At 43.1% G+C, this 19685-nt stretch overlaps 1 protein-coding gene across 1 annotated transcript; it reads left to right on the top strand.

The window, feature by feature from the left end:
- The first annotated feature begins 3400 nt into the window (after window positions 1-3400).
- On the top strand, window positions 3401-16227 carry PAQR3 (progestin and adipoQ receptor family member 3). Its single transcript, XM_073340474.1, has 8 exons — window positions 3401-3660; window positions 4475-4746; window positions 4873-5035; window positions 8144-8299; window positions 9429-9626; window positions 11226-11316; window positions 14674-14822; window positions 16139-16227. Exons 2-7 carry the CDS (start codon window positions 4562-4564, stop codon window positions 14814-14816), a joined length of 936 nt encoding a protein of 311 aa, XP_073196575.1. The 5' UTR covers window positions 3401-3660; window positions 4475-4561; the 3' UTR covers window positions 14817-14822; window positions 16139-16227.
- The last annotated feature ends 3458 nt before the right edge of the window (window positions 16228-19685 follow it).

Genomic DNA, 19685 nt, shown 5'->3' with positions numbered 1-19685 from the left:
TTGGACACCGCTGCTTTAGAAGATTTCTATTTATTGCAAGATTTTTGCCTTGGTCATTGTTCACTTAATACAGTGTACACTGGAGCAAAGGAAATACTAACACTGCAAAACATTTTCAATATTCACTCTAATTAACCAATACAGGCAGCGCAAGTATGAAGGGCTTCGTTCTGCAACGTACTGAGTCACACCTCCTATTAAGTACTTTACATCATCAACTCTCATTGACTTCAGTGGGAGCCGAAGGCACTCAACTCCTCGCTGCATCAGGCCCATAGTTTGGAAAGACTGGCAGTTTAGTGCCCACTGCAACTTGGTCTGTATAGAAATCTTACGATTCATGTTTGTAAAACTGCTACAGCACTTACATGTTTGAGTGTTTGCAAGAGCGTGGGTAAACCTTTTTCTCTGTTAAATAAAATATTTTCTCAACTAATTAACACCACAGGCTGGCGTCTACAGTAAATGTTCTGTATAGATTGAAGGGAATTACTATTGTAATTTTTAAAATAAGCATTTTTTCAATGGCTACTTAAAGAAACTCACCTCATTTTGACAAAAAAAGGCAACTACTTCTAATTTCATATATCTGAAAAGTGAAAATATACCTCTTTTTATGTATTGGAAGAGTCACCCCTGTGCAGAGGATTCACATGAGGACTATGCGCTACATAAATCCGATCCTGAGGACTTCAGTGGTGCATTGGCCTTGTACTGGTCCCTTGCATAGAGTTGAATTTCACTCACCAAGAATGGCTCTGGTCTAGCAAATTTCTTTTTGAAACATATTGTGAAAATTTCAATTAATTTACCGTATTCATCATAAAAATTCACTATATGCCATTGTTATTCTTGCATAAAGCGTTTAAAGCATGTATTCCTGATCAATAGAGTATACTGTTACGAATAAAAATTGAGACAGGGTGAACAGAAAGAGGCCGATCCCTCAAACAAGTAGACACATGTAACTTTACTTACGTGAGTAGTCCCACTGACTTCAGCGGAACTACTGATGTAAGTGAAGTTACGCACGTTTGAAGGACTGAGGCCTACATCTGAATATTGGCATTATAATCTCTCCACATCGTTACCAATAGGTCTCTCCCTCTATATGCACAATCCTTTCCCTGTGCCTGCAAACCTCTGCCTTCATTGGCTTCTTCCTTCTCCACTACATGCATGACAAACATTCTTTGCTCACTGTCCCCTTTTCCCTTGTATCACAACCACCACTCCACCACCTTTCCATGGCCACCCCATGACACTGATTCCTGCTGGAAGAATGGAAAGGGGGAAACTTACTGAAGACGTGAAATGGACAGCAGAGCTTTGACTGTAATTCCCCAACTGATGCACTTTTTGTGGCTGCCAAACCTGCTAAGCTTTTCCTTTTGGAGCACGAATAGACATTTGCCTGGGGCTTCTTCCCACTGAACTAAGGTAGTCAACAGAAACGTGCAAGGAGAGCTGAATACAACTGCACAGGGAATGGTACTGAGGGGTGAAAGGAGGCAAAGGAAGAGGCAACAAGTGACTGTGAGGGCTGGTACACTATCCCCTATTAGAGCCAGATCCTAGTCAGCTGAAATCAATGGCAAAACTCCCATTCACAACAATGGGAGTACGAAAGGGTCCTAAATGACTGTGAACCTATATACACTAATCATGCAAGAGAAACCAATATTGAATTATGTGCAGCTAGTGATATTTTACCAAATGAATACTGAATACATTCTTTGGCAGGCTACTAAGTCATAACAAGTGATGCAACATGCTTGGTAAGAGAAAGTATTGCTGTAGTTTTAATGGAGGAGTCAGGTAATCTTGTTTTTGTTTTTTTAATAACTATTTGTTTTTAAATGTGCTAGAGAATCAAATCCATAACACTGTTTGAACTTTACACGGGGAGTTCGTAAATCCAAGAAACTAAAATTAACCACTCTCATACACCACAAAAAGAGGACTGTCAACACTAGACAGAACAAGGCTGCCAAACCACCGGATAATTGTAGCTTCCTGTAAGAAACATGACGTTATGAAGGCTATCATGCCAGAGAGCGCAAACCAAAAACCTCCAGCCCATGCCCCTTACAGAATTTGGGGACGGGGAGGAGACTTGCTTCCTAGGCCAAGATCCCGTGAGTTCCTTTATCTTACACAAGTATTAACTGAATCAGAGGATACAATATGGTCCTAAAAAATTAAGTACCAAATCTTAAATATAGCACCTGACCCAGAAAAACCTTCATATTGGCAGGTTTGAAGCCCACAATGTTGCCACTGACATGAGCAGAAATTCTTACCCAAATGAAAACATTCAAAGGTCATCAGCAAGTTTTGAAGATAGCTACAGTTGTGTACCAGTACTAAATATGTAAACTCATAATTATGTCACAGTTTCCTGTTACACCTCCCTGCACCCTGGCTGGATTTTTCACACATCTAGCATAACTGCAGGAGTTGCCTATAGCCGCTCTTCCCCTTGGACACCCACCCACAGAGCAGGCAGACTCTCTGCTTCCCTTTCCACGGTGCCTCTTGCTGGATCCTTGACACAAAGGAGCACAGGAGGCAAGAGACAGCAGGACATTGACCCCAGGCTTCCCCCACGTTCTCAGCCGCTGCACTAGACTCCCCCCATCCCTGCCCCCCAAGCACCTCCCCCTGAACCCACCCCACAGCTCTCCCAGGCACCCTGTTGTCCCAGCTACCCCGTTCCACAGCGGCTCCTGGAGCAGACATGCCAAACCCACACCAAACAAATGCAGAAATTGGGCTTGTTTTCATCTTTAAGTGGCTTGCGAGTTGCTTGTGGGCTAGTTTTTGGCTTGGAGCTCGTTGCTTCTTTTTTTTTTTTTTGGATCGGCTCCCGGCTGGGGGGGGGGGGGCAAGCAGGGGCAAGAGGGGGGGCAAGAGTCGGGGTGCGCAGCAGGCCCACCACAGTCCCAGCCTGCTCACCGGCGGGGTGGGAGGTGGGGGATCGAGCAGCTAGCGTGTTGGGGTTCCTCGGGATCGGCTTGTTTGGTTTGAAATGGGGCTGCCTTGGTTTTTGGCTCATTGTGAGGGCCGGCACCTGTACGGGGCCCAGGCAGCAAAGGGTGAACAATCGGGACAAGGGTGGGAGGGGACAGGCACCGATATAAGACAAAGCCCCCAAATATCGAGACTGTCCCTATAAAATCGGGACATCTGGTCACCCTAGCAACTGTGCCCTGGAGATCGGCTGCCCTGGACGGCGAGAGGGGGGGGGGGGCCTCTCCCCGCCCACACAGCGCCCCCTGCAGGCAGGCTAGAGCAGGTGAGGGGGGGGGAAGCGCGCTGCGGCAGCGTCTCCCCGTCGGACCCCGCGCGCGGCCCGAACCGCCGCCTTCGGTCCCCCGGCTGCGCCCGCGCGCACATGCGTCGGTTGAGCTGGAGACGTCACAAGCTCGCGCCCCTGCCCTCTGCCGCGGAGGTCGGGCCCCCGCCGTGCGGAGACGGGCGCCGCGCACGCACGTGGAGGCTCTGCGCCCTGGGCCGCGTCGCGCAGTGAGGGCGACATCCGCGCGCGGGGCTGGAGCCGGCCGGCCGGCGAGGAAGCGCCCGGTTCCTCCCTGTCAGCGAGGGGCGCCTCCGGCTGCGGGATGTGCTGGTGGGGGGGCCCGGCCCCGGGCCCGGCCGGTGAGCGGCGGCGGCGGTTCTCCCGGCCCCTCGGGCTCTGCTAGGCTGCGGGGAGTTTGGAGCGGGGACCCTGCACCCGCCCCGCTCCCAGGGCTGAGGAGGGGGAGGCACGGGCGGGCCCCGCGCTCAGGGGGACCCAGACCTCTCTAGCGTCTGGGTAAAACGAAGTGAAATGAGGGGGCGGGGGGGCCCATTCGTCTCGCCGGGCCTGGCTGCCCCGCCCCGCTCAAAGGGCGCCCCACCGGCCGGGCAGCCGCTTCCGGGCTGGGGGGCCTGGCTGGGCTGAACAGCGCCGCGGCACCGGCTAGGGCAGGCGCGAAGGGGGATCGTGCCCCCTCCCCGTAGGCTCTGCGCTAATGTCACCCCCTCTGGTCACCGGGGCCAGGACCGACGCAGGGCGCCAGCTCTCCGTGCCCACCGCTGAGGGAGCAGCCTCGGGCTGACTCGTGGCCGGGGCGGGGCTGGGATTTGGTTCCTTTTCAGCTGTTGGGTTATTGCCCCCCTGTGCCTTGTGCTTCCCCTGCGCCCTGGGGGCAGACGGACACTTGACCAGGACAGAGCACTGAGCAGACAGGGTAGTTAGAGGAGTGACTCTGGGCCCTCTGCCCACTCATTTTGTAAAGGTAGTCGGTGAGAAAATTGTGCCTGGCAATTAGCCGGCAATAACACAGGGAGGAGAACTGCTCGGAAAGGGGCAATTCCTGACTACAGAAAGGCATCAGTGTAGCTGCCAAATTTTGTGGTGGCCAGACTTGTTTCTACCTGTGACATAAGCTGTAATAAGTGATCCAGCAAATGTTGTTTTGTTTTTCAGGCATATTATAACAGAGAGCAGGTGCCTGGAGCATAATTAGATATTCTGTTCAGTCTTGCCTTAGCTGCTGACTCTGACGCTACCACCATGCATCAGAAGCTTTTGAAGAGCGCCCATTACATCGAGCTAGGAAGCTACCAGTACTGGCCTGTTCTGGTACCTCGGGGAATCCGCTTGTATACCTATGAGCAGATTCCTGTGTTCCTTAAGGACAATCCTTATATTACAGATGGCTACAGGGCTTATCTCCCTTCTAGGCTGTGTTTAAAAAGGTAACATAAGTTGATTGGGATGTTAAAAGCAAGATTTATGCTTTTGCTGAACGCTTGCTAAAATGATGATCATCAGTTCCACACACCACTTTCTGAATATCTGCTATTGTATCTTTTTTCTTTTAGTCTGTTCATTTTATCCAATGAGACAGTAAACATCTGGAGTCACTTACTGGGCTTTTTCCTTTTCTTCACTTTGGGCATATATGACATGACTTCTGTATTACCTTCAGCGAGTGCCTCTAGAGAAGACTTTGTTATCTGTTCTATTTGCCTCTTCTGCTTTCAAGTAAGTCCTTTCATGAACTAGTTTTGAAACACATACTGGAGTTTTTAAAAAATACTTAAAAAGAAAAGGAGTACCTGTGGCATCTTAGAGACTAACAAATTTATTAGAGCATAAGTGCCACAGGTACTCCTTTTCTTTTTACGGATACAGACTAACACGGTTGCTACTCTGAAACCTAAAAATATTTGTCACTGTCATTTTTCATCATTTTCAGGATAATAATTGTTTAGTTCAATCTTGAGACTTGACCGAAGTAGCAAAGAAAGCTCTGTGAACAGAAAGGGAAATTTAAAATATGTAGTTATACTTTTGGAAGAACAGCTGAACTATCAGTACATCAGGGTTTGGGGTAGAAAATTAGTCTCTAAAAAGCCTGTCTTAAACCTTCAGCAGCTTTATCACCTATACTTCAAAATATATCCACACAGAGGTTTAGTGGTAGTACTTGGTTATACAGTGTGGCAAACCAGAACTTGATTTCAACCAGGTTAGGGAAAAATCTGGATTTAAAATGTGGTTGTTTGACTAAGAAGTATAGTTGTCCAATTATTTTTCAGCTAAATAGCCAGATGTAGTATGAAGCATAGATGGTTGAACACAGCTAGAGGGAATATTTAGCACAGTAGTTGGCAAGGCAAGTACTTTGCCACATCTATTGTTCAGTGGCATTTACAAGTACAGTGGAAGATCTTTCAGCCTTGGTTTAACATGCAGGGCAGCTAACATGCTGGCAGATTAAAGCCGTAATAAGGGGTGGGGTGCACCCTTTCAATGAACATCTTCTGAAAAGTGTTAAGTGTCCTCAACTCCTGTTGGATTCAGGCTCCTAAGTATTTACATTTTCACTTGTTTTCACTTGTGACTGTCATTGGCTAATGGCCAATAGAAAGTTTCCTAGTTCATTGCTTCCCAGTCCAGTGGGAATTGTTAATATAGCATTCCAGTGCTTTATACTCCAGGTTTCTCAATAGTGGCCCCTCCTGATTATATATAAGCTATGTTGATGGGCCTTGCTTGGATCCCCTTCTTTGATAGCTTTTAAAAAAGAGGAACATGAGGAATATAGAAGATTCCTTGAGGGAGGGAAGAATTTGTCAGCACAACAATCTGCGCTCATCAAGGAGATAATAGCTTTCAGACTTTAACCTGTTTAATTTTTAACTGAGAAATAATTATCCATACTGCAGAAAACTGATTCTTAGTAGATACATCAAATTGTACCATCACCTGCATACAGCATATACTGACAAAAATATTGTAATTGTAACTTGTACATTTTGGATCATAAGGAGCCTCTTGTTGGTTAAAATTCAAATACCACCTATCCATTATTCTCTTGTGTGGAGGTCTAATTAGGATTAAAATGTGATGACTTTGGCAATTAAAAAAAAATTGGAAGAGTTATTTGCTGAATTGAATCAAACATTTAGTTGGAGGCTGGTGTGTATAAGCTGGATGTCTAAATTCAGTGTGCCACAGAGATTAACCTATGATATTTTTATTAAAATAAAAGTTGTCATGTTAGAGTGAAAAATTTATAGATGTTGAATAATTTTTGCGTGTGTGCTGGTAACTCAAGGTTGAAACTCAGAACTGTCTTTGAAGCATGTATGATATGGAACATTACATACCCTTGGAACCCCCACAATGCTTGGGTCAGTGCTAGGAGCAGAAGACATAAGTTGAAATCTGTTTGAGCCTTTGGCCTTTTGATGAGGTGTTCAAGTTTGAAGAATTTAATATGAACTCTTTGCACTGATGGGTAGCTGCTAATATGTGGGAAAGAGGAAGCACCTGTCCAGTTGCTGTAGTAACAGTGAAGTATACAGGAACTTTGTTCTTTTTACTGTTTCCATTACAAAGTGTTTTGGCAAATGAAAATTTTGGACAATTATTGCACTGAGAGAGATCCTTCCATGGATCCCTGATCCTTAACTGCATAGTTCTCAATGTTTCATGCTGCAGGTTACACATAAGGGCCACATAGACTATTGGTGATACATGCAGATCTAGTTTGGCAAATACCATCCTAGTAGCGAAATCAGCAGCAGTGAAACCTGTCAGATTCTAGTTAATTTCACCCTACTCTATCAGATGGGCAAAGGCACAGACTCCATCCTCCTAGGAATGGAAGAAATATTTTTCCTCACCAGCCCAAAGGAAAGTTGTGTGGACTGAGGTGTGTCAGAGAGAGACACTCCCACCCTTTCCTTCCCAGCAGCTTCAAATGTATCAGTCAGCTACTTGCCGAAGTCCTTATGAAATACGGGCTCCCCCATGGGCAAGGAGTGGAGAGAAAGACCAGCACTTTCTCGCTCTTCCCATCAGCTATGGTTTGAACTGGGCGACTAGGAAGGGTTCTGTCCATTTACCCAGTTAGTGATTCCCTCCTTGTAGACATCTCTATGTAGTAGGTGACTGGTAAATTTTTCAAACCATGGTTGTTGAAGACCACTTAGGAAGTACTGTCACACTCTCTTTTTCTCAAAAAAATTATTTGAGAGAGAATAAATAAGGAAGGGACAAATACTGGTCCCAGCATAAGTGGACTATACATTGAATAAGTCTGGGGTGATGGAATCCTCTCTCTTCAATTTGTGGAATGGCATTAGAGCTGGATACCCCAGAAGCTTCCCACTTCTTTCCCTCCTCATCCCTACATGTGGTGGTTTGGCCAGCGGATCCACTAGGTGCACACCCAAACCGCCTCTCCGCACTGAAATATAAGCAGCTGCTGCAAAGCCATGCACTCCTGTGTACAGACTTGCCCTGCATATCTTCCTGCTCCCCCTCCTCAGCAAAATCTCATTGGTTGCACTGCCAATCAAGCCTTTTGTGCATACCCAGACTGGGTAGGATTTTTCCCCTTAACTGCGGTTGACCTTTCTCTAAGTAGCTTGGTTTGGTCAGCTAGCTATTTCAGCATTGGTAGGAAGCATGATTTCCTGACACCCGGTAGCAGTGTGAAATATATAACAGCATCAGAAGGTTAATTCTAGACTTGACAGCTTCATAGACTAAGCCCAATAATTTCTTTGCTTTAATTTCATGTTGCCATAAACTAGGCCTGGAAGAAATTAACATGGATTTGTTTGAACATTTTTACAGGTCTGTATGCTTTGCTCGGTAGGATATCATCTTTTCTGCTGCCATCGCTCAGAGAAGACTAGCCGTCGATGGATGGCATTAGATTATGCAGGAATTTCCATTGGGATCCTGGGCTGCTACGTATCAGGAGTGTTTTATGCATTTTACTGTAATAATGTAAGTTTTAATGTGCTTTTTGTGCAATAAAGTGAACACTTCATATCTGACCTGCATGGCCTCACCCGGCTGATTTCTCACACCCCATGCAAGAAGTTAGTTGCACAACCTGCAAGGGGTGCAGAATTAACTGAGTAGTGAGGGGAACTGGAGTCCTTTCAAATATTAGTATACCTTTCCCATGAAAAGTGATTAATTGGATTTTGATCACTGATGTGTTACGAAAGATCCTGAAAACCTGGATTTTATTGCATCCAGAATTGTTGAACACAGCAAGTTGGCTCAGAAATGAGCACACAATCAAAAATAATTCAGCATTACTGGCCTGCCAGCTGATCTATGTTGTTTACACTTGTTGACTAGCTTACATTTGGCAAAAACAAGGTTGGTTTCCTATCTGCCACAAATTGCTGGTTCTTACTGGAAATAAATTTGGGTTTTTGGAAGGCATCCTGGAATTCAGCTGTCCCTTGAAGGCACTGTATTTTTGCAGCTCATCAGGTTACGCCAAAAATCACTTTGTCAAAAAGACCCAGTGGTTTGGAACAGACAAGGATCTAGAAGGCTGGAAGAACTTAAGGATGGGGAAACAGGAGATGGTATTAGACAAGAAAAGAAAGGGGGATAGTTGAGAAGTTAGGAGAAGAGTGGTTGCTGGGCTTTCTAGTTTATATAAACAAGTATTAGTTTTACACAGGCAAGAGTTTAGGGGAAATTACTGCATCCCCAAGGGCCTTTTCAGAAATGGGGGTGATTAGGATGGTCCACAACCTGCCTTCTCTTCCCCATCCATTTGTATGGGTGTAGGGAAGGGGAAAGTAGTTTCCCTTCAAAACCTTTTGTTGTCTTATCCATTGGTAATAAAGAATAAATGTGAAGTATCTGAATTCAGCCGTAGAACCAATTCCAACCTGTCAAACTAGTGCAGGAGCAAACTTAAAACTCTTTAGGGAACTTTTGTATGCAATTTTGTATATGGTGAAAAGTGTGTGTGGACAAAACACTGGTTAGCCTTCTCTGCATTTGATTTCTAATTAATTTTGTACATTTTCTGCCAGGGTATTAAATTATCTTCACACCTACCCAAAGAAGAAAAAAAACATGTATTTTCTTTTCTCCTTTTCCGCAGTACTGGCGTCAGGTATACTTGATCACTGTGCTTGCTATGATCCTTGCAGTATTCTTTGCTCAGATTCATCCCAGCTACCTCACTCAACAGTGGCACAGACTGCGTTCTGTCATCTTTTGCTCTGTCTCTGGATATGGAGTCATTCCTACTATCCACTGGGTTTGGCTCAATGGAGGAGTTGGTGCATCTATTGTACAGGTAAGCTGAGAAGCAGACCCAGTTCCTCTGCTTTTCTGGCTGTCTCCCCACTTTTGGAATATAAGAGTGGTTAAAAAATTAATAGCTTTTAATTGGATTTACCTATTGCAGAGCTTCAAATATTAAATTCAGGATGGGAAACTAAAAACAAGATGCAGCAATTAAATCTGTTTACAACATACTATTTAATCCTGCCTTGTGAGAAGGGGTGGGGGAGGAGAGGAGAGGAAAAAAAAAGGGAGCTACTGTGACCCTAGATACACACCTCTGGGACACAACAACCCGTGTGGGGTCAGTGTATTGCCTGCCTCCAGACGGGTACAGTGTGCAGTCAAATCAGTGTAGTGGAAAGTAGTAGTCTGCGTCAGGGAGCACTGGTGCAGATTCTCTATTGCCTTCGCCCCCCTGAAATAAAGTGGGGGAGGTAGGGGCCAGATTCTAACTCTAGTCTTCTTCTGGGGCAGAGCCCCTTACTTAGAGTTTGTGTCAAAGGCAGAAATGAGCAATATATATATATACAGACAGACACACACACACACACACACCTTTGCCTTTTAAGTGACCCACCGATTATTCATATTTTATGAAGTTACTAATGTTAAGTTATACACCAGCTAGGAAAGTAATCTGTTGTAAAGCTTACCTAATCCTGAAAAGCAAGGAGCATGGCAGGGTGAAAGAGGGAAATATATACCAGTCTTATGGTAAAATAGGAGTTATATAATGAACTAGACACACATGAGAGCCTACCATGATGCTAATCTGTGCCGGTTCTTACACTGGCACCTTAATGGACTTTAGAATAGGCTGTTCTTCAAAAACTTTTAAAAACTATTTTTTCTATACACTCACTAGCAGTAAGTAGTATTGCCTGGGTATTCAAAGTACTTCTGTGCACAAGTCCATGTTACTGGTCTTGTTCCCGTACATCTAAAAATAGAAAGCTTTGTTTTTGGCAGCAAGATACTGTGGTAATGGGGACTTAAAAAGACCAAACTAATGTATAGGTTGCTTTCCACTGGAACAGTTTCATCCCTTTTCCCATCTGGTGTTTAGAAGCCTCGTGAGATCATGTGTGGTAAGTTATGCTTCACATGGTCAAAGATTCCAAGCTGATTTAGTAACCTTTTCCCTCCCACTACCTTTTACTAGGTCCGTAGCTCCAAAAGGAACTTACAGGGCATTGATTGATCCACCTTTTTTCATTAGTCAAGCATTTTAAATGCATTCTTACTAAGGGAAATGCTTCAGTGTAGAGTTGTGGGGACTGGTCTAAGGAAATCTGTTCTTAGGCACAGTGTGAATGTATTAAAAAAAAAAACCAAACAACAACGCATCTCCTATTGTGGACTTTCACCTTTGCCCAGAGAAAATGGAGGCGGGGTTGGTTTCAAGCACAAAGATGGGGCTAAGCTTTAACCTCTTCGGTCTCAGGTTTTGATACTTCTAACAGATTTGAAATCTGTTCAACATTCATGTAAATAAAATAATGAGATTAAAGCTTTGTCCTTGCAAAGTATGCAGTGCACTTGCTAGACAAAGGTTATGAAGTAGATGTTCGTGTTCTAATACTAAGCAAAGTTTCATTTTCTTTTGCAGGAGTTTGCTCCTCGAGTAATTGCGATGTACTTGATTGCTGCTGTAGCTTTTCTCTTTTACATTTCCAAAGTTCCAGAAAGATACTTCCCAGGTATGATTATCTTTTGCAGTGTACTTAGTTGGTTATACTTTCTTTAGATGCCCTTCCAGAAGGAGTGTGTTTTGAATGGGTCGTTAAAAAACAAGGGTGAACATGTCCTACATTAAGCAGCCATATCTGTGTTTTATACTGTGCTCTCTGTATGCATTTGCTGCAGTCATGCTAGTAGCTTCTCTGAGCCTGCAGGAATTCAGCTAAATCATAATCTAGTGGCAAGACATGTTAAGGGGGGCAGAAGGATCATTAACACTTGTATAAAATTGGAAAATATACAAATAAGTCATATAAAGTAGTGTCAGTATCCCAACAATCTCAATTTAACCTCCAAAGGATCTTGGAACTTTACCTGTACTATATGATTTCTTGGTATTGCAGCACACTTGGTCAACAGTTCATCCACTTATGGCAGGTGATTATTATTCTCCTAATAAAATGAAATGGGATTTGGAAGGCTAACTCACTTAGGCTCCTTGGAAAATCCCAGCTCCAGAGCTTGGGGGTTCCCCCCCCCAGAGTGCTGATCACACTCAGCTCTCACTGACTGCTGGCTGTCATTTTCTCCAGTTCTAAAAAGGGAATAATTACCTGTCTGAAGTGCTTTGAGATCCTTTGATAAATAGTGCTCTGTTAGTATAAAAAGCTGTTAGGTTATAGTGTTTTCCAGCTAGCATGAGTGTTGGTACTAGACTAGGATAAGCAAAGGATTAATGTGCACTGACTGCTCTAATTTTTAAGGCAAAAATATCAAGTTACACCTACAGGTAAGTTACTTGTACCATTGTTTTATTTACTAAATGTATGTCCCATAAGCTATTGCTGTAGAACCTAAACCCCAGCTGGAGAGTAGACTAACCACTGCTGCATTCCCTTGAGGCTGGGCCTGGCATGGCATAGCAGGCTCTCCTCCTCTAGCGTCCCTTGTCGATAGCCACTCTGGCCCTGAGGTGGTCTCCCTTGGGTCCCTGGCCTGGTTACCTTCAGTTTCACCCCTTCTAGGGTAAGCAAAGATTCCAAAAAACAGAAACATAACTCTTCGCCCCTTCCCAGGCTCTGCAAGGTTGTCCTACTCTTGTGCAGAGCAATGTGTCCCAGGACTTTCTTCCTGGAGGCTTGGCTCCAAATAATAGTTCTCCCTTTTGTGTCAGGGTGTTTCCTGGTGGACTGGTAGGGGAACCCAGGCCCTCCACCGGGTTGCAGTCTAGAGGTCTTGTGGCAAGCAGCTATGATCTGCTCCCTCGGCTGCCTCACTAGACTTTGCATCTGGACCTTCCTTCAGGTCCTCTCACAGCCCCCCAGCATACTATATATCTGCCTCTCTAGGCCTTTCCTCCACTCTCTAGCAGCCAGAGAACAGCTGTAGAGGTCACTCTCTGCAGCCTCCTTCTCATCTTGACTTCCTCCCTTTTATGCTTACCACACAGCTGTGCTTCATCTTCACTTGGGCCTGGCCCATCTTCCAGGTGCAACCAAGTGCACTAATCGCTGTGTCTCTCCAGTTTACTATCATTACCTGTGTGGGACACATACTCCTTCACAGTTCCCAATCAGGATTGGAGTTAAGTTGTGTTAGATACTATATATAAATAATGGAAAGTACATCCCTACCCCAAAGGGCGTGCTATAAGTGTATAACAAGAAATGAGTGGCTATGACAAACAGTTGAAGGGCGCACACAACAATAGTAAGACAATTATGATTCGTCTACTGAGCAGCACATCAGCTGTCTAGTCAAGATTGAGTGTTTTATAGGCATCACAGGAGGAGAGATATTTAAAGGAAAATAACGTTGTGGATTTTTACAGAGAGGTGCACTCACACAGAAAAGATCTTGGGTATGGCCAAATGGCACATCATTTCATAAAAGGGAATGTGGTACTTATTGCAGAGAATACCACTGTAATATAACTAGAAATAAAATTGTGATTTATTGAAAGTTAACCACTTGCTATAAATTCCCATGTAGAGATTCAACTTTGGAAAACATTTTAATTGTACCAATGACATCTTCCCTAGTGTAGTATTGTATTGAGTACTAGGATCCAATATAACTTTTTAATTAAAAAGTTAGTGAAAGGACCGTGTAAACGTTCGGACTCACCCGGTGGCGCTTCCTGCTGGTAGTCATCAGAAATTAGCTCATCCAGCCACTGGAGCGCCCTCTGCAGGCCAGTGATCTGCCTTACTACCAGCCCCTCCCAAGACCCCATGCCCCTTTCTCTGGGGTGCTGCCTCCCTGGCAGTATCCCCACACTCTCAGGTTCTGGGTCTCCCCACCCTCTAACCCCACCTCGCCTCAGTCTGGGCTGCTGCCAGTCCCCACTTAGCCCCTTGTATCGGGGGGGGGGGGGAGAACTGTAGTGTATACTCCACTCATCACAGGCAAGGAGGTTTGGACCTGCTGCCTCTGCCTACCCATGGGCTGCACCTATTCGGCCTGCAGTTTGAGGCTTTCTAGGCTGGAAACTCTCCTCTGGTCCTTCCCTAGCCCTGCTCCAATCTAGGTGTCCTGCTCAGCAGCTTGCAGCCAGGCCCTTCTCCCTCTACAGGCAGAGGGAGACTGACTAATGGCTCCTGGCTCACAGCCTCCTATAGGAGCCAGCTGGGCCTGATTGAGCTGGCCACAGCTGCAGCTGTTCCCTTAATCAGCCTGGGCTTTTCTCCACAGCCCCAGCCCTCTCCCAGGGCTGGAGGGGGAACCACCCCGCTACAGACCTTATTAGTTTCCATGGGAGTTGAATTGGGCCCTGGAGGAGCCTGGTAGATAGTGAGCATCTACTTATTTGCTTCTTCTCTAGTCCTTGGGGTTCAATTAGCTCACTTTACTAACTTTAGTAGGTCTGGGTATTAAAGGCCAGTCGGGTCCAGATGTACTCCTTTGTTTGCACATGTGTATCATGCATGCTTAAATACCCAGTGTGCCCATGTGCATTGTGTATCTGCACACATGTGGCAATTGCTTATGGGCACTGGGGTTTATAGCCACCCATATAGCTGCACTGATACAAACCCCTAATGTAAATGTTGGGTACTAGTGTAAACTGGCTCTTGTATTGTGTCTCCACTAAGGGTTTGCACCAGTAGCCAAAAACATGAGGATAGACAAGCCCTTGTATCCTTAAATAGTCAGATGGACTTGCAAATATGTAATCTGAGCCTACATTTAATGCACTTGCATACATTTTCCATTTAAAGCTGGCCTAGAGATATACAGTACTTTCCCTTCAATGCATGCATGTTTATCAGAAATTATTCAAATGCATGAGAGCTTCAACCTCCAGGCTAGAGTTGCTACTGCAGCAGTTATGTTGAATATTATAACGTAGACAATCTCTTTGCTTTTTCCAAAAGGACAATTAAACTACCTTGGCTCTAGTCACCAAGTATGGCATATCCTTGCAGTAGTAATGTTGTATTGGTGGCATCAATCTACAGTGTATATCATGCAATACAGACACAGCAAGCCCTGTCCTGACTACAGTACACATTTATGAATGAAGGTATGGCAGTCCTATATGCATGGAGACATGAAGATATAGTGGGTGTGGGGTTTGACCATCTTGCTTTGAGCCTTTCTGTCACAAGGTTCAGTTTGCTTTCTTTCCTTATTTGTGCTAATGCTCCAGAACAGAACCACAGGGTAGCACTTTTTATCCATGAAAGATACATCACTTGAAGAGTTATATGGAATATTCTTCTACACACAGCTGAATTTCCTGATAAGATCCTCCAGGCAAAACTGGAGAGTTGGTGGGTGTTCAACATTATTTATGTATGTAGGTGTAGGGGAAGCTGACACTATGACCAAGCTCAGCAACTGAATATATGTATTCAGTCCAGATTATCTGCTTGCTTACACAAGTATAAATTGGGCCAAACTCCATTATAGCCAGGGGAGTTACATAGCTGTTAAACTAGGATAAGCCAGAAGAGACTCAGATCAGTCCATCACATCCTTGATACAGGGATGCTAACTACCACTTAGATCCAAACTTTGATTTACAATCTCATAGTAAAAGTCCTGCATGTTTTTTCTAGTGAACATTCAGGCTATAATTTTGATAAGTTTTTTCATAATGTCTCAATTTATTTTGTTTTCATTTTCTTGATATTTAATATTCTGCAATAATCGCATTTACTCTGCACATTGCTTAGATTTTTACTGTACAGTATATTACTTTTTTCCACTAAATTGCCTCTTCCTTATTTTTCTCCAAAACTTGTTATAACACAAGTTACATGTCTGGAACATGGCTGAATTGTCTTACCTGTAATCTAGCTATAATTGCACTTAAATTCATAAGATTGCTAAAGGACAGGGCATTTGCCTGCACTGTCTCTACTAGGACTCCTTCTAGAATACTTACTCACCCCAGACTCTAGTGCTAGATATTGCCTTTGAAATTTAAGATGAAAAGATACTTCCGTTGCATTTTTCTGTCCTTGCTGTCCGACATGAAATTTCTCTAAATGACAAAATCCCAGCTGTCTGTCCAACATGAAATTTCTCTATATGAAGAAATAGTAATTTAATTTAACAATTTGGTGTTGAGAAAAATTCTGCCACCTTTACTCATGCTGAGTAACATCTTACTCCTTCAGTAGCCACTCTGAAGTCACTGGGGAGATGCACAGAGTAAGGTGCTACTCTGTGAGAGAAAGGATGGCAGAATGGGCTATCACTGACACCCTTCTTTTCACTCCATTTTGTTAATTCCCCCAACATTTGTCAATCCTTTTGGGGGTTTTTTTTTTAAAAAAGTGTAGACAGTTGATGTTTGTAGTCTGATGAAACTTGTCTCCCTCTATCTTTCAGAATTCTCGTACTGCAACAGAAGTTCTGACTATGAATGTCTAGTCCTTAGTTGCATGCTGATTTCCGAAACCATGCGCTGAGGCAGCTGCTCTCTATTACCTGCGGGACTGTGTTTCTACTTGCTGGGATGGCATACCAACAGAGGTTTTTTTGAGACAATGACTGCTTAGGTCTTCAAAATGACTCATTCACTTCAACCACTGTACATTCTGCAGTGAAGCAGAGAACAACTGTGCAGGTCTTCCTATAGAGAGGTTATGTAATCAGACCATGTAAAAACAGGATATGAATAATTACATTCCTTCTTCTGACTGGTAAAACATGAAAGGCAGCGATGTGTACTCTTGGTGAACAGCAGATGACTCTCTCCTTGATTTGGACTTCACTTTCAGACTTCATTAAAGAGTACTCTGAAGAAATTTGCCCTAAACAGCATGCTTCTAAAGCTCCTATGATAAATTGCTTCTTGGGACCTGGTCTTAGACCTTTTCAAATCCATACATTGTGGTGTACCTTCTAGACTTACTATCTAATTGTTGTGTGCATGCTATGACATTGCTGTTATATTTAAATCTGAATTCAATGGATTCGTACTTTTTTTTTTAACAAAGTTTTTTCTTTTTGAAAAATCAAATGGATGCTCTCCTTCCACTCCGTTTCATCATCAGTAACTTTAAAATTAATTCCTTCATTTGAAATGGACAGTGGCACTGATTTGTGCCATTGAGTTTCTAGGTTTTTCTCAAGAACTTAAGTGACTTCTGTGATTTTGAAAATTTTACTCTTGAGATATTATAAAGGCTATCCAGCAACTGTAGGCTTAAGTTTATTAACCGGTTGTGGTCAATAGACTGTAGCATTACACTTAATGTACATTGCAGGAGTTTACACCAGCAACTGGCCCTGTATTAGACTGGTATAAATAATCCCAAGTAACTGTCCACAAAAATAATCCAGATCTAAAGAGCAAATATGGCCTTCTGATTAATATGAACAAATGCATCAGTGTTCTTTTAGCACTGTGTAGTCTCTTACTTAAACATGTCTGTTACCATAAGTTTTCTGTAGCTATTCATAAAAGGAGACTCAGTATTTGCCTCTAGATTAGTCTCTCTCAGGTTGAATCCTGGTTTTAAAAATTGCAGTTTATTTTAAATTTATTTTGCCTTGAAAAACTTTTAAAAAATAATTTTTCATGTCAGTACAGAAAGTGTCTGGATTCCTTAATGCCAACCAGATACCTTAAACTCCTGAACAGTTGTGGTGTTCTGTTGCAGGGATTGAAAGATCTTTATTTTATTATATAGATTTCAATGTACATGGTCTCTGAAGCTGGTTGGAAAAATTTTTGTTTTTGAATGGAATTAAAATCTTAAATAGCTTCTGGAGGGTAATTGCTTGTGTTTACATTCACTTGAACAGTTGCATTAAATGCTGCTGGCTAATGTGATAAATGTTAGAATCAGTGTTTCTCTCAAGTTTCTTCTAGATCAGTAACCAGTATGTTGGCAGATCTGATTACAACTCAGTAACAGTCCAACGTGAGACTGACCTGTATGTCGATTGTCAGGGAAGCACAGTTGTAATCATGTCCTCCAACACAGTAGTTACTTCAGTGTGGATGGGATGATGTTCTACAGGAAATGATCCTGTGCAGGCACTTGTTTTCTTTACGGTTATGTTGAAGTCCCTGTTTTGGGAATGACTATCCAGGGTCATGCTTAGAATCAATAGAAACATTTAGCCTAGTGGCTGATGTGTGGTCTCTCAAAATGCCAGCTACATGTTTGGCTACAACTTTTCTTGATCATCTTAGTAGCCACTCTGAGAACTTCTGAAAGTGGCCTTGAAGAAAAAACCACCTTGGCCAGAGGAAAGGTATATCACCAGTCAGCGAGCTAAAAAGAAATATAACCAATAGCCCATGCTGGAATGCCTAAAGCTCTGTAACATACACAAACTAGTATAAGCCTTTCCTAGATAGGGGTCCCATCAAATGTGTTGGGGAGGGTAGGAGAAGGGGAGTCAAGCGAAGAAACAAGTTCCTCTTTGAGAGAGGATTTTTTCCCCTTGTTTTATTTTGCTCTTAGCTTCAAGTAGCTAAGGCTGTGTTTTAATACTTGTACAATGGAATTGTTTGGTAACAGAGGTAAAAGGAAAGTACTTCTTTGAATTTCAAAGGAGGTGTTTGGCAATGGCCATGTTGTGGATGGAGATGGTGACTTATTACAGTAGATACGGCTCTATTGTAAAGCCTTTGAACACGTACTTATGCTTGTGACTGAGAATTCTGGGCACTGTAATTTTTGTACTAGTATGTTTATGTATTTATTGTAAAATTGTAGATTGTTGACAAGTCTAACCATGCGGAGTTCCTTTGAGTTCTACACTAAATTGGTTTCGAAATGACTTTTGTTAGCATTTAATAATATTGATGGATTACCTCCCAAACCTCTGAGCCTTTCAGTGTGAACACCTGACCTTATTTATTTTTTTTAAAACTTGTCTGCAAAACATGTTTAATGTGCACTAATAATTACTACTGAAGCCTGACTAGAAACTTGCAAATGAAAAAGCCTGCTCTAACACCCTTCATGTAAAATTAAACAATCAGCAATTGTTTGTGTTGGTGGATGCATTTTTATTTCTTTAGGTTGCTAGTTCGTTTTTTAAAACTAATTATTTTTATATAACTATTGTAGCATTTTTCAACCACTGGAAAAGGAAATTCAAAGTCATGGTGTGTTTCAGTTACATGGAGTGTAATTTATCAAGCTGCATGACTAAATGTGTATTATGTGAATATCTAAGCTGTAAATAAATTTGGGTTTACTGAATGTGTACTTAACAATATTATTCACAAGTCATGTCTCATTAAAGTGAAATGGATACTACTCCCCCAGTGCCAAAACCTCCAGTTTCTACAATGCAGTTGGGCATTTTGAAATCTGATAATGAGGATAATGTAAAATTAGACTTCTCAAAACGAATGACAGGGATACTGTTCTAATTGCCTTATTCAGTCTAATACCGCATTTAAAAAATAAATAGTTAAATGAAACTGTCAGGCTGTTATACCAAAATGCTGATGAACTCAATGGTCTTACTACAGCATTACGGTCCAGTTTGCTCCAGAGTAGACAAGGCCTTGTTTGAGCCATAAGAGGTCTGATCATTCCACTGTATGGAAACCTCCCAAATGTTGATTCTTGGCACCCGCATAACATGGAAAGTTGGTCTTCTCCCCCTTCCATGCCTTCTCCCGATTCCTAAATGTCTTTTGGACTAACCAAAAGTGATTTGATCACACCCTAAAACAGTAACTGCAGTGATTCGGGAGGTGGGGACCCTGATGTTCATGTCAAGCACTGAAAAAAGAGGTACCATTTCTTTTCACTTCCGCTCTCAGCTGTCAACTACTTCCAACAAGACAAAAGGATCTGAATGTTCTTCTACAATATTATGATTGTGTGAGTGTACTACCACAAAGCAAGCTGAGCCACTATTTATTGTCGGTTGAATTGGCACCTCAATTGGAGGTGGGCAG

This window comes from Lepidochelys kempii, chromosome 4 (genome assembly GCF_965140265.1).
Source record: "Lepidochelys kempii isolate rLepKem1 chromosome 4, rLepKem1.hap2, whole genome shotgun sequence".
NCBI lineage: Eukaryota > Metazoa > Chordata > Testudines > Cheloniidae > Lepidochelys > Lepidochelys kempii.
The sequence above is the reverse complement of the archived record's forward strand: the minus strand, read 5'-3'. Positions and strand labels throughout refer to the sequence as shown.

Bases quoted from the DNA above. Each gene is read 5' to 3' on its own strand.
- PAQR3 (XM_073340474.1), top strand. From the start codon at position 4,562: ATGCATCAGAAGCTTTTGAAGAGCGCCCATTACATCGAGCTAGGAAGC. The intron at 8,300-9,428 runs GTAAGTTTTAAT...CCTTTTCCGCAG, and splicing joins ATGCATTTTACTGTAATAAT to TACTGGCGTCAGGTATACTT. The intron at 11,317-14,673 runs GTATGATTATCT...TTTTTCCAAAAG, and splicing joins TCCAGAAAGATACTTCCCAG to GACAATTAAACTACCTTGGC.